At 41.3% G+C, this 27,286-nt stretch overlaps 1 protein-coding gene across 1 annotated transcript; it reads left to right on the forward strand.

The window, feature by feature from the left end:
• The first annotated feature begins 19,977 nt into the window (after positions 1–19,977).
• Positions 19,978–22,692, forward strand: LOC121298831 (growth arrest-specific protein 1). The gene has a single exon (XM_041226078.1). The coding sequence runs from the start codon at positions 20,608–20,610 to the stop codon at positions 21,364–21,366; it is 759 nt and encodes a 252-aa protein (XP_041082012.1). The 5' UTR covers positions 19,978–20,607; the 3' UTR covers positions 21,367–22,692.
• The last annotated feature ends 4,594 nt before the right edge of the window (positions 22,693–27,286 follow it).

Consider the following 27,286-nt stretch of genomic DNA (forward strand, 5'->3'; position numbering starts at 1 on the left):
CTAAGAGGAACACACCTCCTCCATAAAATCAGGGAACGCTGGGAAAGGTTGAGCTTGGGAAGCTACATCATGCGGTCGAAAGACGGGACAACGTGGCTCTGTTTGTGCTGTCCAGGGGACCTGCAGGTACACTGCCGCGCACCCCATAAGCACAGGCAAAGACCCTGCAGGTGGCGGCACGCTAGTAACCGAGGCAGCCTCTGAACTAGGGGCCGTATCAGCCTGGAATTCAGGCTCCGGCCTCAACCTCCATATCCGGAGGGAACGTGGACTCGCTTCTTGGAAAGTGCGTCCTCGTCTGAGCAGAGAACCTGGTCGATCTGCTTGCCCTGTACTCCCCCAAAGGGGACAGTGACCAGCTCAGGGGGTGGGGGGGGGACACCATACAGGGGTCCATGGCCAAAGCCGGTGGGGCTGCCACTGTAAAAGCTCCATGATGCGACCGATCTGTGCTTTCATGTCCATAATATCCTGTGCCTGCCAGGACTTTTTCCACCTGTTTAGCTGGAGGCAATGGGGAGCAGCTGCGAGTTGAAACGGACACCTGAGCACAGGGTATCTCTCCGGAGGGTGTGCCTTTCCTGCTGTGGGATATTGGTCCCACAGGCCATGCAGGCATGGAAGCCAGCCCTACCAGTCATAACACTGTGGCTTAGAAACCACTGAGCTGTAAACACTGTGTGCACCATGTGTACCGAGCACTGTGGGCACCAGGAGGAGAGTGGCACCGGGTTAAGAGCACCGAGTATGACGTGCACCGAGTACCGTGTAATAGCACCGTGCGCACCTCTTGCATCGGGCACCACGTGCACCAAGCATCACGTGTACCATGCAGCACCGGTCTAATATGCACCGTGTGTACCGGGTTACCGCTTGCACCACGTATCGCGTACACAGATGCAACGAGTACCCTGCCGCACCGGTGCGCTAGTCTATTTATCGGTACAGCGACAATGGGCACCATGCACACCGTGGTACCGAAGTAGAATGGGCAGAGTCTTACTCACCGCGGTATTAAAAAACAATACGCCAGCTAGGCATGGTGCCTACCCTGACCGAGTAGTCTCACGCCTGAGCAGCACATAGTGTACAACATGGGGACAGGCCCGAAGCCACGGCGGGTTACAGTCAATAAGTACCGTGCACACCATGGTACTGAAGTAGCACAGGCAGAGTCTTACGCACTGCTGCATTAAAAAAACACCGGGGCAGCTGTGCACAGTGCCAACCCTAACCGCGTGGTCACATGCCTGAGCAGCGCGTAGCGTACAACAGGGGGACAGGGCCGGCCGCGGCGGGCGATTGACTTGCACACACAGTAATAAAAAGCAGTTTTTAAAATACAAAAAACAGTTCAGTATTTCAGGACAGATGGGAGAGAGCACTCTGTCTATTGATTTGAGCAACCTACACCAAGGTGAAGGCCCACACAGCCCGTTTATGTCTCAACCCAACAACGAGGGAAGCCTCAGTGAGGAGTATATGGCCGGCCCCGCGAAAGCAGCCGTGGAGCGGCTAGCGCTCTATGCAAGTACCGGGAAGCATTCAGCTACAATCAAGACAAGGCCCAACCGCGGCCCGCAGGCGACTGGTGGGCGAACTCGACAACGGCAACAAGGCAAGCCCGATCCCGTGGAGTAATAGTGCCCTCCGAAGTAAGAAGGGGTGAAAAACACACACAATTGTTAACAATAATACTTACCGTGCTAAGACGGACAAACAGAAAGAAGCAGCCTGACATGCAGAGTGCGCAGATGCTGATAATCAGTAACAGAATAAAAAGGCTATGATTTTTTAAACTTCCGGGAAAGCGGCGATGCCAGCTTTCAGCACATGTGCAGGTGAACTAGCAGTAGCTTACGCAGCACTTTTTATAAGAAGACAGGGCTCAATGCAACACAGAGGTCTTACCTTACCAATGTGAGAAGCGAAAGAGGGTGTTCCTTCCCCTGAGTGACGGTTAAGTATCCTCGAGAGGCGGGGCCGAGGAGGTCACTGGGGGAAGGGGACCTATCGGCAGCTTTGACATAGGAGCTCAGTGACACCTACCAATAGGCAGAAGTGTATCCCATAACAATGTTTGGTGGCCATCTTCAAATTGAAAGGGAACATTATATTTTTAGACTTTAATAATTACTTTTCCATTGATGTCCATTTTTCTTTTATTTCTGTGGTAATTTCTGTGTGAACAAGACAGTGACAGCCTCTCCTTCGACTCTGTCCAAGTAAGACATGTGTACAGAAACCTAGAAGGCTCGCACAGACAAACTGTCTTTGGAGTAAGGGTGGAGTCTGCATAGTAGCTACAGTAATATAAAATGCTAATGTACACCTCTTCATGTTGACCACCCCCCCCCCCCAAAAAAAAAAAAAAGAAATAATACGCTCGGACAGTTGTTTCAGCCTCTGCGACAAAGACGGCTGTAGTGGGGACGTCAGACCAGAAGAAACACACAGTACTGCCAGAGGAAATGATAAATGGATGTGCTGCTGCGCGGTTTATTATTATAAAATAAAACAGGACAAAAACAGGACACGGCACTGGCAGCCAAAACAGTGAGACAAACAAAAAACGAACTACACAGACAAACACGGTGAGCTGAAATTATGATTTACTTTACGTTATTACTTTCTCCTCTCCACACCCATTCTCCATTCACCGAACACACAACCCCGAGTGAGTGAAAACATGTTGCTCTTTACGGCTGTACCGAGACTTGATTGATCGATTCAACTGGAATCTCGGTACAACTGCACCTGAATTAATAAGAGCAATTCCCCGTCCTCACATATTATTACATTGTACCTGCACATGAAGTGCTGTGCAATACTTGTGTCCAAATACATTTTAAACCACTCGTGTTACACAGATCCATTTATATCCCATGTACCAATGACTACACCAACATTAACACACTACACATAACATACAACACAAATAAATAGCCCAGGGGCGGGGCACTTTGCCACAGCCTCCCAAACAATAACAAACTTAATATGCATAAACATGAGAATCCATTGCGTGGCGTGAGACTCTCAAAATTGTGAAAAACTGTGAGTTTCTCAGGTAAACCTTGAGACTTGACATCAATGTAACTGTGTCTGTAATCCATCTTGATAGCCTCCGTTTAGACAGAGCTTTCCCATGGGACAGCCCAATAACAGACAAAAAAATGCTCAGACTGCTTCCAACTGTGTGTGTGTGAGCGTGAGTTCTGTCCACATAATACACTAGTGCCCGCACCGGACAAAGCGTCTGGAGCTGCCGCTCTCTATCAGACTGGAAAGGAGGTGGATGGAAAGCCTCAAGTTCCACCATCTGGTTAAATGTGGAATGCCAAGATGGTTTTTGGCAAAAAAGCAGGATTAGTGCAAAGTGCAACTTTCGCCCTGGACTCTGCAAACATTAATACAGGCTTTTTCAATTGAAAATGCTTGCATCTCACCCACCCGCTTAGCGGATGTGATTGCAAGCAAAAAAGACACTTTCATAGATAAATATTCCAGCTCTGCTGAATGCAAGAACTCAAGGGAGGCTTCGTAAGGGTTTCAAGCACCACATTAAGCCTTCAGCAAGGGACAATGTCCTTCATAGGCAGCCGAAGCCACCGAGCTCCTTTGAAAAATTGCACTGGCAGGAAATGCTCTCTTGTGGAGATCTTCAATGTAGAGGAGGATTCCCCCTCATCAAATAGGTCCTGTAAAAATTGCAGTATAACCGCCATGTGACAGGTTGTGGGGTCTAATGGTGCTATTCAGGGGCCAGACCCAGAAATGCAGGCTCGATGGGTCGGGATGCCACAAAGTCCCTTATTTAGATTCCACCATTTCTATTTCATCCTTCGTGCTACCCACCAGGTTTTCCCATTTTATATGGGGGAAGTTGAAATCCCCCATTAGTATGGTTTCTCCTTTGCTACATGCATTTCTAATGTCATTGTATAACAGATTATTTTGCTCACCGTCTGTGGGGTGTTCAAAACTTGAACTTGTGTTTGTGACCAGTGAATTCCACCACCCTCCCACACCACCGCAGACAACATTTCCACAACTATAATTCTTCTTGTTACTTTTTTATTTTTTATTTTACTCACTTGTGCGCTCGTCTCTCACTTGTGCGCTCGTCACTTGTCTCATACTGCCTGCAGCTCCTCGTTTGCGTCTCGCCCGGCTCACCACACTGCTTCATTTTTGGCTATGAAAACTTCATCGCTTCTGACACCATGTACTATCTTGCTTTGACTTATTATGCAGTTACAGACCGTGGGCCTTACTTTGATGAAGGAGACCACTAAGTAAGTGTTTGAGTTAACCAAACCGTGTTTATCAATGAACAGAGACATGAGGTAAATCACTTCCTAGCTTAACTTGACCTTTTGTAGCCCCCTGCCTACTTTCTTGTGCTTGTAGTAACCCATATACTGTGGGGTAAGCAAATAAGTGTTTAATAAGTGTTTATGTAAGATCACTTTAACAAAGTTATAGTATTTTCATGGTAAATTGCTCAGTGACTTTGAACCTTTTCAATAAATTGAATGGGAAAGTGGGTACAAACACTTTTCTTCATGTAGAGAATAATGTTTTTGACGTTGTAATCAAGTTTACGTGGGATATCTAAACTAGTTAATATAGAAAATATACATATTTTTTAATGGAAGATAGTGTTTTAAGGTGTATATATAATTTGAGAACTGCACAAAATGATTGGCTTCCTATACATATGATCCTAAAGTGCAGTTATATTATTTATATGAACATCTGTAATCCGAGTTGACATGGTGGGGCACTCGCACAGCACCAAATACTGTACTAATAATTTAGATAGCTGTCTAATTTAATGTAGTACCCTGTGCAGATATTTGATCCTAACTTTTACAATAATCATTGTCATTGTATTTCAGGAAAGATAAGTCTTCATATCCCTCTGTGTGAGAACTTGCACCAGATCTCATTAATCAAATATAAAGATATCATACAGCATTTATTGTATACCATACAGTAATACTTATGTATATATACATTTCTCAATAACAAAGATATTGTAGCAATTGAGGTTAACGCAGGCAGGCGCGCCATCCACAGACAGTTGAAGGATGGGCGCAAACCTGGGATCTCTTGCACTGAAACACAGCGCCTATAACGCTGTACAAAAGAGCCGTTTCCTTTGCAAGGAGCATATATCGGACTTATGTTTGTGATTACGTCACCTACCAGCCCTGCTGCTACCTTCCCCTGGCTGATGGACCGTGGCTGATGGAGGGAACCACTGCCCGGGTACGGACTGTGACTGGGGAGCTGATACCGATAGAGGGAAAAGGAACGGTGACGATCCGCATTGGGGGGCAGTTGTTAAAGCACCCTGTGTGGATTGCCCCAGTCCAGGACTCTCTTGCATTCTTGGACTGGATTTCCTCCGTCGCATCGGGGCCCAGGTGGACTTATAGGCGGGGGTGTTGCGTCTTTCTGAAGGTCCAGCCCTTACCCTTGCTGGACCTAGAACACTGGGTCGGTCGGCCGACGGAGCGCAACCGCTACAATGTAATTGCACATCAACATAAATTGCAAGACAAATGCATAATGGTTTCTGATACAGTATGTCAACACATACAAATTATACATGTATTTATTTCTCTTTCGCTGTATTATTTGTACGAAGAAAACCTGATATAAATATCTAGACGATTACAAATTTAAAATGACAACGCTGGTTAGCACCTATTATTAAATAATAGATAATATGTCATATTAGAAACTGTTATTACATAATACACAAATATAATTGCACATAAAAATAAATCACGTGACACATTATAAATTATTTCTGCTTATGTCATAACCCATATACAAAATAATGCATGTATTGTATTTATTTCTCTTTCGTTAATACTTGTAAATATACATGTACGAAGAAAACCTATAATATAAAGTCGCCAGCGATTAAATGTAAACTTTATAAACTACATAGCCTAAAGTTAACCTATTATTAAACGAGGCAGTCTTCCCAGCGACAGCGAGTGGAAGCGACAGCGAGTGGGAGAAGTACAGGCGTGGAAAAGTACAGAGCAGTTTCGAAGCAGTTTGAAAGCAGGTTGACGGCTGCAGAAGAAACTAAACTTCAAAAAAAAAAAAAAAAACCCTCAACATGGTCTTCAAGCCAGTAATCTGTGACACCTGCTTGATGTGGGAAATCCGAGAAAACCCAGCGGAGCTAAACCAAGTGTGCGTAAAGTGCCGCGCGATCCAGGATTTGCATAAACTAGTAAGCATGCTAGAAATGGAGCTGGAAGAAGTGAGACAGCAACAAGATCTTGAGGAACTGGCACACCCACAATTCATGGAAGTCTGCATCACCCCTAACAGACTGAAAGCCACCAGGGAGATAGAAGGTCAGAACAGCTGGGTTCAGGTAGGCAGAAGCAGGGGAAAAAAAGAAACTTCGTCAAACACAACCACCAGAAATCAAAACAACCAACAGATTTGAGTCACTTCAGAATTGTGATGAGCAGAACCAACAACAAGAGAATGAAAGGAACAACATCCAGGACCCCATTGACAGTGGTGACCAGACAGCAAAAAGAAGGGAGGTCATGATTGTTGGGGACTCCATATTGAGAAACACAGCAAGTTCAGTTCGCAGTTTGGACCCCCTTACTACAACAGTGTGCTGCCTTCCGGGAGCCTCTGTCACGCACATCACTGAGAACGTGGACAGGCTCCTAGAACGAACAGGAGATGACCCGGTAGTAGTCGTCCACATCGGTACAAACAACATTGGAAGAGACAGACCAAAATCCCTGCAAAACAAATTCAGAGAGCTAGGAAGGAAATTAAAAGAGAAAACCAAAACTGTGGTATTTTCTGGTATACTACCCGCACCTTGCAAAGGACCATATGGACAGCTGGAAATAATTAATCAAAACCAATGGTTGAAGACGTGGTGCACACGGGAAGGCTTCACCTATCTTGATCATTGGACCACATTCTACAACGAGGACTATCTGTATAGACGGGATGGACTGCATTTAAATAACAAGGGAACTAGTCTACTTGGAGAAAAGATCCTCGAGCAGGTTCGGAAGCATTTAAACTAGAAAGGAAGGGGGGAGAAATCAACAAAAAAACAGAAGGGAGACCGCATCAAAACAAGAACAACAACTCAGGTAAGACAACCATTAAATGTATTTATCTAAATGCTAGAAGTATCAGAAACAAAATTCTAGAACTTGAAGCTACTGCACTAACAGGTAACTATGATGTGATAGGTGTTACAGAAACGTGGTTATCTGAGAGTGATGGGGACGAATATAATATTTGTGGGTATACACTGTATAGGAAAGACAGGCAGGACAGAAGAGGAGGAGGGGTAGCGCTATACATAAGAAACAGTCTTGAAGCCCAGGTGTTAAACCTGGACAAAGAAAATAAAACCGAATCAATATGGGTCAGAATAACAGACAAAAATTCAAAAGGCATAATAATAGGAGCATGCTATAGACCGCCAGATTCAGACGGTGAGCAAAATAATCTGTTATACAATGACATTAGAAATGTGTGTAGCAAAGGAGAAGCCATACTAATGGGGGATTTCAACTTCCCCCAAATAAAATGGGAAAACCCGGTGGGTAGCGCGAAGGATGAAATAGAAATGGTGGAAATGACAAATGACTGCTTCCTAACACAATTTGTGAAGGCACCCACTAGAGGGGAGGCATGCCTTGATTTAGTCTTTTCAAATAACGAAGATAGAATAACTAAAACAGAGGTCAGAGAACCACTGGCAAACTCAGACCACAACATGGTCTCATTTGAAGTGTTTTTTAAAATCCTCAAAAGTAAAGACTAAAGCTAAGGTTTACAATTTTAGAAAAGCAAACTATGAAGGTATGAAACAGAGACTAACAGAAGTAGATTGGAGTAAAATAGAGAAAACACCCACAGAAGAAGGATGGTTGTTCTTCAAAAATGTAGTACTAGAGGCGCAAAACAATTACATCCCTAAAGTAGACAAATCTAAATGTAAAACTAAATTGCCAAAATGGTTTAATAGATCAATTTAAAAAAATATTCAGCGAAAAAAGGCACTTTACAGAGCATTAAAAAAGGACCAAAAAGAAAGTACACAGAAAGAGTACACAGAACTGCAAATGCAAGTCAAAAAGGAAGTTAGAAAGGCCAAGAGAGAAATAGAAATGAACATTGCTAAGGGAGCTAAAACCAATTCCAAAATGTTTTTCCAATATTACAACAGCAAGAGAACATTCAAAGAGGAGATTAAATGTTTAAGAGATACAAATGGCAAAATCGTAGAGGAAGAAAAAAAAATAGCAAATATGTTAAATGATTACTTTTCACAAGTTTTTACAAAGGAAGATACTGACAACATGCCCCACATGTCATCCAGTTCCTATCCAGTTTTAAATAACTTTAGCATAACTGAGGCAGAAGTGTTAAAGGGACTAGGAGCTCTTAAAATAAACAAATCCCCTGGGCCGGATGAGATCCTCCCAGTAGTACTCAAAGAAATGAAAGAAGTAATTTACAAACCGCTAACCAAGATCATGCAGCAGTCTCTTGACACAGGGGTTGTACCGACAGACTGGAAAATTGCAAACGTAATACCGATCCACAAAAAGGGAAACAAAACTGAACCAGGTAACTACAGACCAGTAAGCCTGACTTCTATTATATGCAAACTTATGGAAACTATAATAAGAGCCAAAATGGAAAATTACCTATATGGTAACAGGGTACTGGGAGACAGTCAACATGGTTTTAGGAAAGGGAGATCGTGTCTAACTAACTTGCTTGATTTTTTTGAGGATGCAACATCGATAATGGATAATTGCAAAGCATATGACATGGTTTATTTAGATTTCCAGAAAGCTTTTGACAAAGTCCCGCACAAAAGATTAATTCTCAAACTGAACGCAGTTGGGATTCAAGGAAAACATGTACATGGATTAGGGAGTGGTTAACTTGTAGAAAACAGAAAGTACTGATTAGAGGAAAAACCTCAGAATGGAGTGAGGTAACCAGCGGTGTACCACAGGGATCAGTATTAGGTCCTCTGCTATTCCTAATCTACATTAATGATTTAGATTCTGGTATAGTAAGCAAACTTGTTAAATTTGCAGACGACACAAAAGTAGGAGGAGTGGCAAACACTGTTGCAGCAGCAAAGGTCATTCAAAATGATCTAGACAAGATTCAGAACTGGGCAGATACATGGCAAATGACATTTAATAGAGAAAAAGTGTAAGGTACTGCACGCAGGAAATAAAAATGTACATTATAAATATCATATGGGAGATATTGAAATTGGAGAAGGAATCTATGAAAAAGACCTAGGAGTTTTTGTTGACTCAGAAATGTCTTCATCTAGACAATGTGGGGAAGCTATAAAAAAGGCTAACAAGATGCTCGGATACATTGTGAAAAGTGTTGAATTTAAATCAAGGGAAGTAATGTTAAAACTGTACAATGCACTTGTAAGACCTCATCTTGAATATTGTGTTCAGTTCTGGTCACCTCGCTATAAAAAAGATATTGCTGCTCTAGAAAGAGTGCAAAGAAGAGCGACCAGAATTATTCCGGGCTTAAAAGGCATGTCATATGCAGACAGGCTAAAAGAATTGAATCTGTTCAGTCTTGAACAAAGAAGACTACGTGGCGACCTAATTCAAGCATTCAAAATTCTAAAAGGTATTGACAGTGTCGACCCAAGGGACTTTTTCAGCCTGAAAAAAGAAACAAGGACCAGGGGTCACAAATGGAGTTTAGAAAAAGGGGCATTCAGAACAGAAAATAGGAGACACTTTTTTACACAGAGAATTGTGAGGGTCTGGAATCAACTCCCCAGTAATGTTGTTGAAGCTGACACCCTGGGATCCTTCAAGAAGCTGCTTGATGAGATTCTGGGATCAATAAGCTACTAACAACCAAACGAGCAAGATGGGCCGAATGGCCTCCTCTCGTTTGTAAACTTTCTTATGTTCTTATGTTCTTATTAAATAATATGAAAAACATGTTATTAATATTACAAGGACGTTTACCACATATACTGTAGCTTTTAATAAAGATCCTGACAACATTAAGACAAAAACAAATTACAGACATATCATTGGAAAGATTGCAGTAACAGCCTGTTCTGAATAAAAGTTCAGACAGAAAGTCGACGTTTTAACCTTGCCTTGAACTTTAAGATTCGCACATGAGTAGAAAGGCTCAAAAAGGCTAACTTATTTCCTGTGACACCTGTATTAATTGATTTGGCTGATCCTTTCATCCAGAGTAATTGACATTTGTTTACCTATATAAAAAGTATGTACAGGAGGCATTAGTGATTCTTTACTTGTAGCATATGTGGAGTAGTGTTTAGAGCACTGTCCTCTTGACTGGAAAGTGACGAGTTCCATCACAGCTGGGAAACACACTGCTGCTTTACCTAGATTGGTTCAGTACACACTGCCACTCAGGTCATAGAGATACTTGTGTAAAATGTGTTCTAAGCAGAATTCATAAGAATAAAAAAACATGTTTAAAAAATTAATTTAATTAAAAATAGATCAATAAAGGAATAATTTATTAGGTAGAAATAAATAAATTATTTAAAAAATTCATAGAGGCATAAATATATTTAGAAATAAATATTTTTAACTAGATAAATGTATAAATTAATATTTATATTATAAATGTATAAATAAATAGCAAGCCAGAAAAATATGTCATATTCATTGATTTGGCTGATGCTTTTAGCCAGGGCAATTGACATTTGTATACCTAGTTTCATGTAAATTAAATACATTAACAAAAATTTATACAACGAGACATTAGTGTTTCTTTCCTTGTAGTATATGTGGAGTAGTGGTTAGAGCACTGTACTTCTTGACTAAAAGGTTGCGAGTTCCATCCTAGGTGGGGGACCATTGCTGCTTTACCTAGATTGTTCCAGTAAAAAAAAAAAAAAACACTGTACTGTATAAATAAGTAATTGTATATAAAAAAAAAAAAAAAAAAAGTCACAATTGTAAGTTGGCCTGGATAAGGGTTTCTGCTAAGAAATAAAATAATAATTTTCAGGCCGGGTTGGTGTAGGATGGGAGACTGCCTTGCAATACCAGGTACGTTAAATGTTTCTTTGGAAACGACACAAAAATAGGAGGAGCAGCAAAGGTCATTCAAAATGATTCAGAACTGGGCAGACACATGGCAAATGACATTTAATAGAGAAAAGTGTAAGGTACTGCACGCAGGAAATAAAAATGTGCATTATAAATATCATATGGGAGATACTGAAATTGGAGAAGGAATCTATGAAAAAAACCTAGGAGTTTTTGTTGACTCAGAAATGTCTTCATCTAGACAATGTGGGGAAGCTATAAAAAAGGCCAACAAGATGCTCGGATATATTGTGAAAAGTGTTGAATTTAAATCAAGGGAAGTAATTTTAAAACTGTACAATGCACTAGTAACACCTCATCTTGAATATTGTGTTCAATTCTGGTCACCTCGCTATAAAAAAGACATTGCTGCTCTAGAAAGAGTGCAAAGAAGAGCGACCAGAATTATTCCGGGCTTAAAAGGCATGTCATGTGCAGACAGGCTAAAAGAATTGAATCTGTTCAGTCTTGAACAAAGAAGACTACGCGGCGACCTAATTCAAGCATTCAAAATTCTAAAAGGTATTGACAATGTCGACCCAAGGGACTTTTTCAACCTGAAAAAAGAAACAAGGACCAGGGGTCACAAATGGAGATTAGACAAAGGGGCATTCAGAACAGAAAATAGGAGGCACTTTTTTACACAGAGAATTGTGAGGGTCTGGAATCAACTCCCCAGTAATGTTGTTGAAGCTGACACCCTGGGATCCTTCAAGAAGCTGCTTGATGAGATTCTGGGATCAATAAGCTACTAACAACCAAACGAGCAAGATGGGCCGAATGGCCTCCTCTCGTTTGTAAACTTTCTTATGTTCTTATGTTCTAGAGTTTTACTCAGTGGTGTACGTCGAGGGTATATGCAGGTAAACGGTGTTTACCCACTTTGAATTTGGGCAATATATCGTTTACCCACTTCTCATATAAGGGATACAGAGTTTACTCACTTCTACTCTCCTGTGATGTGCAAATCCTTGTGTTAAAGAGACAATATATTTTACTGGGGAGCGTCTGTGTTGTGCTCAGAGAATGTGAGCGGTGACATTTCGCTCACCGCTCATAATAATATCCGCCACTCTGCTCCGCTCGTTCTTTGTTCCTCTCCAACTCTTTTAATTCCCTCTCCGCTCCGAAATCTTTTTTTAAAAATATATTAAAAAAGATATATGTAATAATAAGTAAACTAGTAAGTTGTTTTCCCCCCGTCGTGCTGCCGACTTGTAGATGAAGATGTATTGTACGTTCAAGGAAGGAATACCATTTAATTTCCTTATTAATCGCATACCTTGACCCAAGTAATAAATAATTAATAATCCCCAGCTATTAAAAAAAAAACATACATCACGTGCTGAGAGAATTATCTAATTTAATTAATTCAAAGACATAAGAACATAAGAAAGTTTACAAACGAGAGGAGGCCATTCGGCCCATCTTGCTCGTTTGGTTGTTAGTAGCTTATTGATCCCAAAATCTCATCAAGCAGCTTCTTGAAGGATCCCAGGGTGTCAGCTTCAACAACATTACTGGGGAGTTGATTCCAGACCCTCACAATTCTCTGTGTAAAAAAGTGCCTCCTTTTTTCTGTTCTGAATGCCCCTTTTTCTAAACTCCATTTGTGACCCCTGGTCCTTGTTTCTTTTTTCAGGCTGAAAAAGTCCCTTGGGTCGACACTGTCAATACCTTTTAGAATTTTGAATGCTTGAATCAGATCTCCACGTAGTCTTCTTTGTTCAAGACTGAACAGATTCAATTCTTTTAGCCTGTCTGCATATGACATGCCTTTTAAGCCCGGAATAATTCTGGTCGCTCTTCTTTGCACTCTTTCTAGAGCAGCAATATCTTTTTTATAGCGAGGTGACCAGAACTGCACACAATATTCAAGATGAGGTCTTACAAGTGCATTGTACAGTTTTAACATTACTTCCCTTGATTTAAATTCAACACTTTTCACAATGTATCCGAGCATCTTGTTAGCCTTTTTTATAGCTTCCCCACATTGCCTAGATGAAGACATTTCTGAGTCAACAAAAACTCCTAGGTCTTTTTCATAGATTCCTTCTCAAATTTCAATATCTCCCATATGATATTTATAATGTACATTTTTATTTCCTGCGTGCAGTACCTTACACTTTTCTCTATTAAATGTCATTTGCCATGTGTCTGCCCAGTTCTGAATCTTGTCTAGATCATTTTGAATGACCTTTGCTGCTGCAACAGTGTTTGCCACTCCTCCTACTTTTGTGTTGTCTGCAAATTTAACAAGTTTGCTTACTATACCAGAATCTAAATCATTAATGTAGATTAGGAATAGCAGAGGACCTAATACTGATCCCTGTGGTACACCGCTGGTTACCACACTCCATTCTGAGGTTTTTCCTCTAATCAGTACTTTCTGTTTTCTACATGTTAACCACTCCCTAATCCATGTACATGCGTTTCCTTGAATCCCAACTGCGTTCAGTTTGAGAATTAATCTTTTGTGCGGGACTTTGTCAAAAGCTTTCTGGAAATCTAAATAAACCATGTCATATGCTTTGCAATTATCCATTATCGATGTTGCATCCTCAAAAAAATCAAGCAAGTTAGTTAGGCACGATCTCCCTTTCCTAAAACCATGTTGACTGTCTCCCAGTACCCTGTTACCATATAGGTAATTTTCCATTTTGGATCTTATTATAGTTTCCATAAGTTTGCATATAATAGAAGTCAGGCTTACTGGTCTGTAGTTACCTGGTTCAGTTTTGTTTCCCTTTTTGTGGATCGGTATTACGTTTGCAATTTTCCAGTCTGTCGGTACCACCCCTGTGTCAAGAGACTGCTGCATGATCTTGGTTAGCGGTTTGTAAATTACTTCTTTCATTTCTTTGAGTACTACTGGGAGGATCTCATCCGGCCCAGGGGATTTGTTTATTTTAAGAGCTCCTAGTCCCTTTAACACTTCTGCCTCAGTTATGCTAAAGTTATTTAAAACTGGATAGGAACTGGATGACATGTGGGGCATGTTGTCAGTATCTTCCTTTGTAAAAACTTGTGAAAAGTAATCATTTAACATATTTGCTATTTTTTTTTCTTCCTCTACGATTTTGCCATTTGTATCTCTTAAACATTTAATCTCCTCTTTGAATGTTCTCTTGCTGTTGTAATATTGGAAAAACATTTTGGAATTGGTTTTAGCTCCCTTAGCAATGTTAATTTCTATTTCTCTCTTGGCCTTTCTAACTTCCTTTTTGACTTGCGTTTGCAGTTCTGTGTACTCTTTCTGCGTACTTTCTTTTTGGTCCTTTTTTAATGCTCTGTAAAGTGCCTTTTTTCGCTGAATATTTTTTTTAATTGATCTATTAAACCATTTTGGCAATTTAGTTTTACATTTAGATTTGTCTACTTTAGGGATGTAATTGTTTTGCGCCTCTAGTACTACATTTTTGAAGAACAACCATCCTTCTTCTGTGGGTGTTTTCTCTATTTTACTCCAATCTACTTCTGTTAGTCTCTGTTCTTTAACTTTTTTTCATGCCTTCATAGTTTGCTTTTCTAAAATTGTAAACCTTAACTTTAGTCTTTACTTTTGGGGATTTAAAAAACACTTCAAATGAGACCATGTTGTGGTCTGAGTTTGCCAGTGGTTCTCTGACCTCTGTTTTAGTTATTCTATCTTCGTTATTTGAAAAGACTAAATCAAGGCATGCCTCCCCTCTAGTGGGTGCCTTCACAAATTGTGTTAGGAAGCAGTCATTTGTCATTTCCACCATTTCTATTTCATCCTTCGCGCTACCCACCGGGTTTTCCCATTTTATTTGGGGGAAGTTGAAATCCCCCATTAGTATGGCTTCTCCTTTGCTACACACATTTCTAATGTCATTGTATAACAGATTATTGTGCTCACCGTCTGAATCTGGCGGTCTATAGCATGCTCCTATTATTATGCCTTTTGAATTTTTGTCTGTTATTCTGACCCATATTGATTCGGTTTTATTTTCTTTGTCCAGGTTTAACACCTGGGCTTCAAGACTGTTTCTTATGTATAGCGCTACCCCTCCTCCTCTTCTGTCCTGCCTGTCTTTCCTATACAGTGTATACCCACAAATATTATATTCGTCCCCATCACTCTCAGATAACCACGTTTCTGTAACACCTATCACATCATAGTTACCTGTTAGTGCAGTAGCTTCAAGTTCTAGAATTTTGTTTCTGATACTTCTAGCATTTAGATAAATACATTTAATGGTTGTCTTACCTGAGTTTTTGTTCTTGTTCTTGACGTTTTCTCATTAATATTGGTTGGTACTGAAAACATGCGTACATTTCAAACTGCATATGATTCTGATTAAATTAGCTTCATACAGGGATTATATCCGAGTATAGTGAGCTCAAAGCAACCCACGAACACATATGAGTGAATCGACGGGGCTGACGGACCACCTTGGCTGTACTAGTGTATGAACTATCCTTAATTTAAGAGTGCAGAAAATATAAACCGTGTTCACAGCGCTGTGTGGTGCATAACCGTAGAACTGTATGAGAACAATAACCACAGACAGATGGACACACACATACACACACACACCCACACCCACACACACAGAAAAAAAGCAGGATCATTCATCTCGCAGTGCCTACTTTCTGATGTCCTTTGTCCTCAAAACACTATAGACACCACGTTAAATACAACTCAAGTACCTTATCAACTTTTTGACCCCACCTGCATTAAGGCACCTCAAACTGCAGTTGCAGAGTACAATAGGCTCAGAAGGATTTATTGCCCTAAGTTGATAAGCTTGAAGGAGACCAACATGCATAAGGGATGCAAGGTAAAAGATCGAGTGCATTTCATTCACTGAGCCAGCACTAATGTTCAGGAACAGCGCAAGCCTCAATCTTGCAGTTACACATCCACTCAGTGGTTTGAACAACCAGAATTTCACCTCATGCTATGCAAATACAACATTGCAGTGCCTTCTTCACTTGCAACTTCTGAAGGATTCATTAAAACACAGTCAACAAGAGGCTATCAGGAGCTTTGTTTAGCTTACATTAACATACACCAAGAACAGGGTGTTACTTCAGGACACTATGTGTCTTTTCTTGCTGTGGGTGCTACTGGAAAATGGGGGCATGCAATTGATGCACGCATTGAAGTCAAACCATGACCAACAAATGCAAAGGACACGGATATGGCCTTTTATGGAGAGATCGACTGCTTTACAAATGCCTTACACTGGCCTAACTTCATAACACCTCTATAACAAGGAGAATAATGTTTTTCAGCATTAAAATGTGTCAGTATACTACCATTTAGCACTGGCATGCATATGTATCTTTTTAACCATTCAGAACATTCTGTTTTGTACCTACGTAAATATCAATATATAAACACCTACCAAAATAGACATATTGTTTTCATCACTCATGGATGTACATTTGCAACTAAACAATACAATATTTACACTTTCAATACTGTCCAAAAGTCCCTTCTACCATTATTTTACTTTTAAATATTTTCTCATTTCTTTTATATTACTCTATGTATTACTCTCTTGTCCTTTCTGTCTATTTACCATACACATTCTTGAATAGCTTTCCCACGCTTTATTCATTATTTGATTAAGTAAAAAATAAGTGATATCTAAAATAAAAACATTGTCAATGTGAAAAACAAGTTAGAAAAACACAACAGCAATTTAAAGTGGTGATATCAAACACAAAAGCCCAAGTTAGGAGAAGCAGCTGGGGCAACATTGTCAAGCATCAAGCAATTAGGCACAGTTGGAAAGGTGCTGGGGCCCAGTATTCACACAATTGTTGCTTCTAACTTGGCTTTTGTTTTTTTCATCACTCCACTTTGCATTTAAATACTCTTTGTACAACTTCAAGTGGATTGTGACCATTCCCTTATCAGCTCAAAAGTCACATCTGCAACAAAAAACATTGACAATTCACAACCAAAAAAATACTCCAACACTCCAGCCCTGGATCGACAATGCCTGCCCCATCAACTGTCACTTCCCATACACTTACCTTCCATTCTCATTATCCTTTGCACTCATTGCCATTATTGGTCTTGTTCATCATCTTCATTGTTGGATATATATTGCTAAATGTTCTTTCACGTATTCTTGTATGTATGGGCTGTATGTCTGTCCATGTGTGCCCTGATCTACCTGTGCCTTACCTGCATGTTGTCCGTGTGTCTTCCCAAAGCATACTTGTCTGCGCCTGTGATGACGCCTCTCCCATTCTGTCTCTCTTTCTCTCTGTAGTAGTGCTTGTAAGGATAACCAAGAACACGTCAGTCTGTGTTGAGCACGTTCCTTGGCACATATGAGTTTCAGCATATTTTATTCTGGTTACAACGCAGCTGATAAGGGAATGAGCATTTCAATGTAAAGTGGAGCGATAAAGTGTAGTGATCAAAAAAGAAGCCAAGTTAGAAGCAACGACTGTGTGAATGTTGGAGCCCAGCACCTCTCTAGTTGTGCCTATTTGCAAGATGCTTGACAAGGTTGCCCCAATTACTTCTCCTAACTTGGGCTTTGTGTTTGATATCACCACTTTTTTTACGTCGACAATGTTTTGTTATAGATTCAATACACTGACAGCAATTCAATATACTGAAAGCAATGCAATACACTGACAGCAATGCAATACACTTCCAAAGCAATTCAATACACTGACATCAATTCAAGCAGTGTTGTAACTTTGGTTTCAAAAGTGTTGGGGGGGTCATTTTCTGTAGCTGGGGCATGCATGAAGATTATTCTGTCTGGAATAATAAAATATGTAACACACAGTACAACGATACATTGCATCCCTTGTATGTCTAATTAAAATAACCAAAGACAGTTATTCAAAACAATAAATTGTTGGCACAATGTTGTCCTGAGCGATGAGTGTCGCAAATTGCTATATTATTCAGTCACTTCTGAGTCACGGAATACGAAGCCATGACTACGAAGCGCACTGAAGCTCCGCTCAGATCGGAGCCTGCATCTAGGATGAGATCGCTTTAGTATAACCAACCCCTGAGGTAGTGTTCAGCGTTAGAGCGAGTGTGGCATAATGCAGATTTAATGAGAGGGATGAGAATTGCCCTTGAAATATATATATATTAATATATATATATATATATATATATCTAGAAACACTGAGGTTTCCCCACAATTGAAATATTTGAGATAAATACACTGTTGCTATTAACATGTTGCTAGTACTGTACTGGTAAAAGAAAAGGGTGTTTTTAAAAAGTATTTTCAGCTTCCATCCATGTAAAATATGTAGATGTAGCTTGAACCTCAAACCGCAGTGTATCGACGATAATGTAATAACACCAAGCTCCAGACAATGAGTTTCAGACTTTAAACGTGCTCCTGTTTACAGGTAAGAACTCAGGTATGGAGATTGTTTATTTATTAGTTTAACAATATTTAGTAAAATGTGACCAAGAGTGAGTTTTTGTAACATTAATAAATAGAGATGCGAGAGTCTGTGCGATGTACTTTACGTTACGCACCACGTTTCCTAGTTAAGGCGCGTGCAGCTCCAGAATGGGATCAATATTACTGATCGGTGGAGGCTGATCCAGATTGTATAACACCATCTCGACTCCGGCTCCAGTGATCCGATCACATTTTTCTTCCCACTGACTTATATATTGACTAGTGATTATACCAATACATTATAGTGAAGTAAAAGTTTTAATAGCCTGTATCAGTTATGAGAGGGGGACATTTCCCCCGTGTCCCCTTACGAATTCAAGTATATTTCTAGCCTGCTCGTTGTTATTATTATACTAAGTGCACTTAATACTTTGGCAAGCTTGTAACGGCGTCGTAGTGTAGTAAACATGTCAATCACGTCCTCCCAACAGTTCCCCTGAACTCCAACAACGGCGCGGCGTTCCATTCCTATACAGCAAATGGCCAATTTCGAGCACCATCTGGCGCTTTACGAGCTAACGCGGCCTCTGCTTCAGAGAAGGAAGTTTGAAACTTTGTTTTGTAAAACAGCCAAAGAGCCCCGAGTATCGCTGTGGCTTTCCCATTCCTTTCACAAAAAAAAAAAAAAAAAAAAAAAAAAAAAAAAAAACTTCCACTAGTTTCCATTTCAATAGCAAGGAGACCTGCCTCTATGGCAGTTTTCAAGTGTGTGTTGAAAAGAGAGAGTGTAAAATATATTGCTGTGAACCCTGTCTCCATTCACAGCCTGCTAGGCGTGAACAATCTCTCAGCCAAGAAAGCACTATTGCAGGCAGGGCCAATCGAACACAAAGGAAATGAAACGGACCAGAAAATGCTATTCTCGTCGATTCACTCTTATCAATCACGGCTTAAAAATTCCATCCAAGAGAGGGGGAGAGCAAGGCGAGTGCCCCCCCTTCCCACACGCACAGCTCGTTAGTTAGTTTGCAATAACTGCACACAGTTCAGCCTCTTAAATTTGCGCCTCAATTTATTGCTAAGTAGAAACAGATTTGTTTTCTCGCGTGTCGTTGTGAAGTATTCTGCAGATGTAGCATTTAAGAGATGTGTATACTGGAAAAAATACACACAGGCAGCATCAGCAGATCAGCAATGTTATGCTTTGCTTCCCTCTAGTGATGTTTTTAAAAGTAACCGAAGGAGGGGAGAAAGTTGAAGGGACCACACAGGTTGCGGGTTCATAACATTTAGAAACATTTGATTCTGTATGTGACGTGTCCAGATTGCCAAAAAATTGAGTTACCATGGGAATGAATCCCAGGGATGACTTGGCAAGGAGAGCCAATCCGCGAGCAGGACACCAAAGAAAAAAAAGTCTTCCTTTCTCTGTTTTGAAGAGGGGGTGGGGGTGTTGAATGGAAAATAAGTAAACGAAGCGTGAAGCGCAACAGTGAGGGACAAAGCTGCAGGTACTCGGGGAAAGAAAGAAAGAGCGAAGAGTTGGAAAGACGAGTGCTGCTGAGAAACCGCACAATTTGCATCCTATAAACCGAGACAAAATGATGTTTTCTGCTGCTGACAGAGCCCGAACCCGCAGACAAAGCTCGAGAGTGGTTTAAATTCCACATTCTTTTCTTTATAAAAAGCTGCGGTGTTTTGTTCTTACCGTTCTCCTTTGCTTGGAATCACGTTTCTCCTGTGCAAATGATTTCAGTCTATATATAATGTTTTATTGGTATTATTCTCTCACTGTGTGGATTTATTTTCCTCTGAGAAAAGCGCTTACGTGATTTTAATCTCTGAAGTAAAGGAAAGTGACAGGGTGGGTGCACTGTAGACAGCGTCCGTCTGAGCTCAATGTAACTCACAGGCGGAAAGGGAGAGCAGCAGTGGAAGTAACCGCAATGCTGCTGGCTGGTTCGCATTGGTTTGTGAAACGAGGCTAGTCTGAAAGCACCGAGCGGGAGCAGGAGCAGGAAGAGAAGGGATAGAGCGGAACCACGGCTGCAGTTCAGAGAGCAGTGCTCGATCTTGCCATGAGAACTCTATGCGGCGCCTTGGCGCTTTTAGGATGGCTACTGGTGACTCTCGATGCCCAGTATATTTGCTGGCAAGCTCTGTTCAGGTGCCAGCAGGAGAAAGACTGCGAACTGGCGTACAATCAATACCTAACAGCCTGCGATGTTTACTTGAAAGGGAACAGGAGACAGTGCCCCAGCCACTGCATCAGCGCCCTGGTCAGACTGAACCAGACCCAGAATGGCCCGGATCTGGAGAGCTGTGACTGCGGTCAGGACGGACAGTGCAGTAGGGCCAAGCGAGCCATTGAGCCCTGTCTGCCCCGCAGGTATCCCGGGGATGCGTCCGGTATTGGGTGTACCGAAGCCCGCCAACGCTGCGAGGAAGAACCTGGCTGCCACCCCATGCTTACAGCCTACCTCTCCAACTGTGGGCAACTGTTCAACGGCAGAAAATGCACCTTAAAGTGCAAGACTACCATTCAGCAGATGCTTTTCATCCCAAACGGAGTGCTCCTCAACCGCTGCGTCTGTGACGGGGTGGAGAGACCCTTCTGTGAGGTGGTCAAGGAAAACATGGTGAAGCTGTGCTTTGGGGACCAGGGCTTCTCCACCACGGGCCCAGACGCAGAGGATTTGTATGAAGACGAAGATTACGAGCTCAGGCCCGACAGGGATGAGGTAGAGTCGGATACGGTGTACTCAAATCACCCGCCGTTCCTCGTCTCAGTGGGGCTACAGCTCGGGCTGATACTGGCTTGGAGGTTGCTTTGCTGACTGGCAGCTCAAAACAAATGGATTTAAAACGGAAGAGTATTTAATTCTCGAGGATACAAAGGTGATATTTGGACTCATTACATTATATATTTCACGACAGCAATCTTGGTTATTAAATGCGCCACATTGGAATATAGCCTTTGGGAAAATTCTTAAATTCTCCCCCCGAGACAATGTTTTTTTATAAAAGGACCGAGAGGGGAGGACATGGGTATTTTCCGCTTTGCTCTCGCGCTTGTCCTGGATAAACAGAGTGCACACGTGGAAGCAACTCGTGTAACATTCGTGCCAGAGCTCTTCTTGGGGGTATTAAGAGTTTAGACAAACACGAGGGTGCTGATTTCTGTTTACTCTCCTTTCCTCGACACTCCAGAGCTGGCATTGTGGCGATCACACTTCAAATATTTGTGGTGAACCTCAAGAGAACAGGCAAGGAGTTCAGATCAAGTAGTTAAATTAACTCAAGTGCTCCCCCTCGAGAAATTCGTGTTGAAAAGGACTCTCTTTGCCCTTCTCCCCTCTCCCCCTTTTTTTGCAGCAGAGGAGTCCGGTCTTGGACGCAGGGTTACACGAAACGAGACGGGGAAAAGTTGAAGGCGTAATTGCTTATTTAATATGACAATTTTAAGTGTTTTGCCAGAAGACAGTAACCGATCCTTTTTTTAATTTTTTTTAACAGCACATCATATATAAAATTCAAGGACAGTTCTTGTTAACCAGAGTCCACATTTGACAAATTTAACACTTTTTTTAGATGCACGATTTCCAATAAACTGTTACAAGGAGGATTTTGTAAGTTTAAATCAATGGAACAATGGGAGCTCATTTCTTTCTCAAACCATATACTGGATAACCATAATGCTGGATATGACGCGTTAATAATACATGTTAATGGGGGTTAATAAACACGCTGCTTTTAGTCGAGAATATGTTTATGTTTTAGTTGCCCTGTTGTATTCAGGTCACAAAAAAGCAGCGAATAAGCTGTTCTTTCGGCATTCATCTTACTCTCAGAACTTTATGATTCAGTCGTGCATATCTGAACTGCTGTTTATTAAAGTTTGGTTTTAAATCCGGACAGGCAGCATTACTAATATGAACGATTCATGACGTTTTGGCTATTTGAAGTACTTCAGAACAAATTTAAGTTACGGGTACCGGTTTATGTTTAGCTGACTTTGTCCTGAATTTGTATGCATTCCTTCGGGGTCACGTGGACACGTTCTGAATAACGAGGGCGTTATTTTATTCATTAGCCTTATTCATTATTTTATTCATTAGTGAAAAGTGAACGGCTTTTAATTTTCAGTTGAAGATTTTAGAACTATCAAAATGGTTATTTTTGATTTATGTGAATGTTTACATTTGTAACTTTTTGAAAAAAAAAGTTATTTTTTTTTGTACAGGAAAAAATAAATGAAAGCTATTTATGTGTTTTTCAAATAAAAAAAAATGAAACAATTGCAAGGTTCTGAACGTGTTTTTACATATTATTCATCCTGAAGTATATATTGGAAAATAAAAATGTTTCGCTTTGGAAAACGTTTACCTCGGTATAAACCTGAATTATTAAACGCGCGATAGTGCTGAGTTTAGAAATACAAAGATACACTTAGTAAGTTAAATGACACACGTTTAGACAATTAGCCTTTCTCAATGAACTGGGATATATTTGAACTGAGACGTAGCATTCAGTGCATAGGGAGTTGTTCTCCCGAGTTTCTATTGAGAGGCTCTGGTGTTAGCTGTGGAGACTGCCCTGCAGGGAGCGTGGCAAGTAAATGGTTTGTTGGCGGCTAGCAATTCTTCACAAGAAATAACCTGCATATCAGTGAGTGCAAATTAGTTACCATTTAGCTAATCTAGACAACGTGCCTCTTTACAATGTACGAGTCCGAATTTTGCTCGAGTTTGAGTTAGCCTATCACTGCTTCCCGTAGTAAGCAGTGTAATCAATTCTCCGTTATGTTCATAGGATAAATGCTTTATGAATTGATAATTTCGTCAGTATGCACACCATCTTATTTATTGTTATCTTTTATACGACCTGTCATCAGTTTTACTCACGTGACCATATATTAAGGTACACCTGTGCACCAGTCTGTATTTAAATTGTGCGACCTCTTTGAGAAACGCATATATTTACTAACACGCTTTGGAGCTGTAGAAGGTATAGTGCTGAGAAATATATTTTAAACAAATAACTCATTAAGAGAAATGACAAGAGTTTGGAAACACGAAAGACAGCCACTGTTAAATTTCAACCTGGGAATTAGATCGCTGGGGGATTTTTGGTTTAATTATTTATTTTATTCTTAAGGGAGTTTAAATTAAAAACATAGATACATTTAAAATTATGTGGTTATATTAAACCTGCAGTTATCCGCGTCCGCGAGTTACGCAATGTGCACGGGGCAAGTTATACCACCACGCCTGATCTCCAGCCAGTGCTCAGAAGCACACAGAATGAACCCCGGCGGCGAGAGGTCAGCGGGTTAAAGCTGAATTAGCATCACCTAGCCCAGAGGCACACAGCGCCGGTGTTATGCCAAATAATGTAATCGGAAGAAAGTGTCATTGTTAGTTAGTCAGCGCGCCTAGTTTATGTTTTGCGCCATCTTTGAATATTGTCTGCTAAAAAAAAGTTTAATTGCAATGGTTTTGCATTGACATTTAGTAAGTCCACACATTGAAGGTAAATAGTCACTGTTCTGCTTCGTTACAGTAGTAAATGCATCGATTACACTATGTAACACAATTTTTGTTCTGGGTAGTAAGTGTTATTTCCTAATTGCTTATGCCTCAAAAGTATCGAAAATGGCTATTATTCCCCACAAACTTTGATTTTGTGACCAGGACAGTGATATTTTGAAATTTACCTATTTCCAATGAGAAAACTGTTTTTTTGTTCACATAAAGTCAGAAAAAAACAACATATGAATCCAAATTAACATGTATTTATACTAAAGTAATACAAAAATGACTACAAAAGATTTAGAAGTGAGTAGTTTTTCGAGATTTATGATTATACTGTGAATCACTTTCACGAATCAGCCCCCAAATGTAGTCTCCCATCACGTTCTTGTTATACTGTCCTTGGTAGCGGCATTCAAAGTCCAGTATATCCTGGTGGAAGCGCTCGCCTTGCTCCTCAGAGTACGCTCCCATGTTCTCCTTGAATTTATCAAGATGAGCATCAAGGATATGGACTTTGAGGGACATCCTACAGCCCATTGTGCCGTAGTTCTTCACCAGAGTCTCAACCAGCTCCACATAGTTTTCGGCCTTGTGATTGCCCAGGAAGCCCCCAACCACTGCGACAAAGCTGTTTCAAGCCGCTTTCTCCTTACTAGTGAGCTTCTTGGGGAATTCATTGCACTCCAGGATCTTCTTTGTCTGTGGTCCAACGAAGACACCGGCTTTGACCTTTGCCTCAGACAGCTTAGGGAAGAAGTCTTGAAGGTACTTGAAGGCTGCCGACTCCTTATCTAGAGCGCTGACAAATTGTTTCATAAGGCCCAATTTGATGTGCAGTGGTGGCATCAGCACCTTCCGGGGGTCAACCAGTGGCTCCCACTTGACGTTGTTCCTCCCCACAGAGAGCTCGGTCCGCTGTGGCCAGTCCCGCCTGTGGTAGTGCGCCTTGGTGTCCCTGCTGTCCCAAAGGCAAAGATAGCAGGGAAACTTGGTAAAACCGCCTTGGAGACCCATCAGGAATGCCACCATTGCAGCCTCTTGATGCCATCTCAGAAAAATGCAGATATGTATCCACTTAGGCAGCTGGAACTAAACTGAACTGGTGGGCTTAAGGCCCCTGTATTTATACTACTATTTATATTACTGGAAAGTTCTAGAAAGTTCTAGAAGTTACTCCAAGTTTACTCAGCACTGAATCTATCTGGAATGTTCTGGAAAATAGGTACATTTCAAAATATCACTGTCCTGGTCACAAAAGCAAAGTTTGTGGGATATAATAGCCATTTTCTATACTTTTGAGGCATAAGCAATTAGGAAATAACACTTACTACCCAGGAACAAAAAAAAAAAAAAATTGTTTGTTATCAGTATAAATGTTGTCCGATCTTCCAAAGCTAAGAATGTAAAACAAAGTACATATCCAATCAATACGATAACGTATTGCACATTATTACTTTATTATTAAAATTGTGTTGGAGTGAAAAATACGGCTAGGAGACACTATTTGGCAGGGACAGTATTTCGCAGCTAAGGTGCCAAATAGCTTACCAGAATTGGATGGGATGTGCAGAACGACATACAGAGGCCCCAGAAAGGGTTAAGATATTTAGAAGGTTATTACTTCACACACTCATGTTGAAAATTTTACCTTTTTCAATGTTATCTGCAAAATACGATCAGTATATTATAAAAAAAAAAAAAAAACAAACAAGCTCATACCCCCCTGCACTGCAGCTAGTGACAGGAGCAGAGCTGCTCATACCCCCTGCACTGCAGCTAGTGACAGGAGCAGAGCTGCTCATACCCCCTGCACTGCAGCTAGTGACAGGAGCAGAGCTGCTCTTACCCCCTGTGCTGCAGGTAGTGACAGGAGCAGAGCTGCTCATACCCCCTGCACTGCAGGTAGTGATAGGAGCAGAGCTGCTCTTACCCCCTGTGCTGCAGCTAGTGACAGGAGCAGAGCTGCTCATACCCCCTGTGCTGCAGCGAGTGACAGGAGCAGAGCTGCTCATACCCCCTATGATGCATAGTTACAGGAGGAGGGCTGCTCTTACCCCCTGTGCTGCAGGTAGTGACAGGAGGGTTGTTCAATTCAGGGTGGCTTCAAGGAGGGAAGATGGTCGTCTGCCTTCAGTAAAACTACCTAAAACTGTACACTGGTAAGCCAGCAATGTCACAGAAGGCTAAACTATGGAGTAGGTTCCCCTTTCCATTGGGATTTACTGTTTGTTGCTTGTACATGCAGCTGTGTCATAACAACAGATCGCCCACTGACTTTCCCCTGCCGCCTTTGGTGTGAACAGTGGTCTGGGTGACTGCAGAGTGACGCACAAGGAGACGGCATGCGCGCCGCGTCTGGTGTGAACGGTCCTTGAGAGTTGTGTGCAAGTATTCAGCAACAATCACTGGAAAGCAGAAAGATCTCTGTGACTTCACAAGGGTAGACAGTGTTTGTCTGTGCAGATGGCACGTCCCTCAAGGCAGGGGCTGAGTCTCTAGATGTGTGTGTGTGTGTGTGTGTGTGTTGAGAAATAGCAGCACAGAAACAGGTACAACATAAAATACAGTGAGAGCCCTTTAAAAATCTGAGATGATAGGCTTAGAAGTATGTCGCCCACTATTTGTCTGACAACATCCATTACTGTATCTTACAGACTGTAAGTGACCTTCAATCAGTGTGTGACAGAGAGAGATTGGGCCGAGTTTTGGGAATTCAATTCAAAACAAATGGGAGGGCTACAGTGGCAGCAGTGTGCTGCATTTTAAAGAGAGGCTCCGGTTTTCATCGGAGAGTCTGTGAACCTGAGAGTCCCAGACACATGGGACAGAGTGCCAGCTTTGTTTCCCTGCAGCACAATGTCCCATTCATGGCTCTGAAGTCTCCCTTTCACTTTCCCCTAAGGGCAGGGGGCTGGGATGAGGGCTTTGGGGGCTCGGGCTCCCTAAAGGATTAGCCTACCCCCTTAATAAGCAATCTGTTCTCAGTCACTCTCAGCCTCTTGAGGTAATTAACAATATCAACAGGGGTAGAAAGGCCAATGATAGCAAAGACAGTTTCTCCAGCTTGAGCAAAGAAAGAACTAGAAGCTGTGCGGCCTTTTGATGTGTTCATGATGAAATGGGGGCAATTAAAGATACACCAGTAATGTAAATTGGGTTTTGGACTAAAAAACACTTTGAAATCAAAGATAGTCTCACAGCAATGTTCAGAATCACTCCTGTT

This window comes from Polyodon spathula, chromosome 24, assembly GCF_017654505.1.
Source record: "Polyodon spathula isolate WHYD16114869_AA chromosome 24, ASM1765450v1, whole genome shotgun sequence".
In the NCBI taxonomy this organism is placed as follows: domain Eukaryota; kingdom Metazoa; phylum Chordata; class Actinopteri; order Acipenseriformes; family Polyodontidae; genus Polyodon; species Polyodon spathula.

Excerpts from the sequence above, each read along its gene's own strand:
- LOC121298831 (XM_041226078.1), top strand. The coding sequence starts at position 20,608 with ATGAGAACTCTATGCGGCGCCTTGGCGCTTTTAGGATGGCTACTGGTG.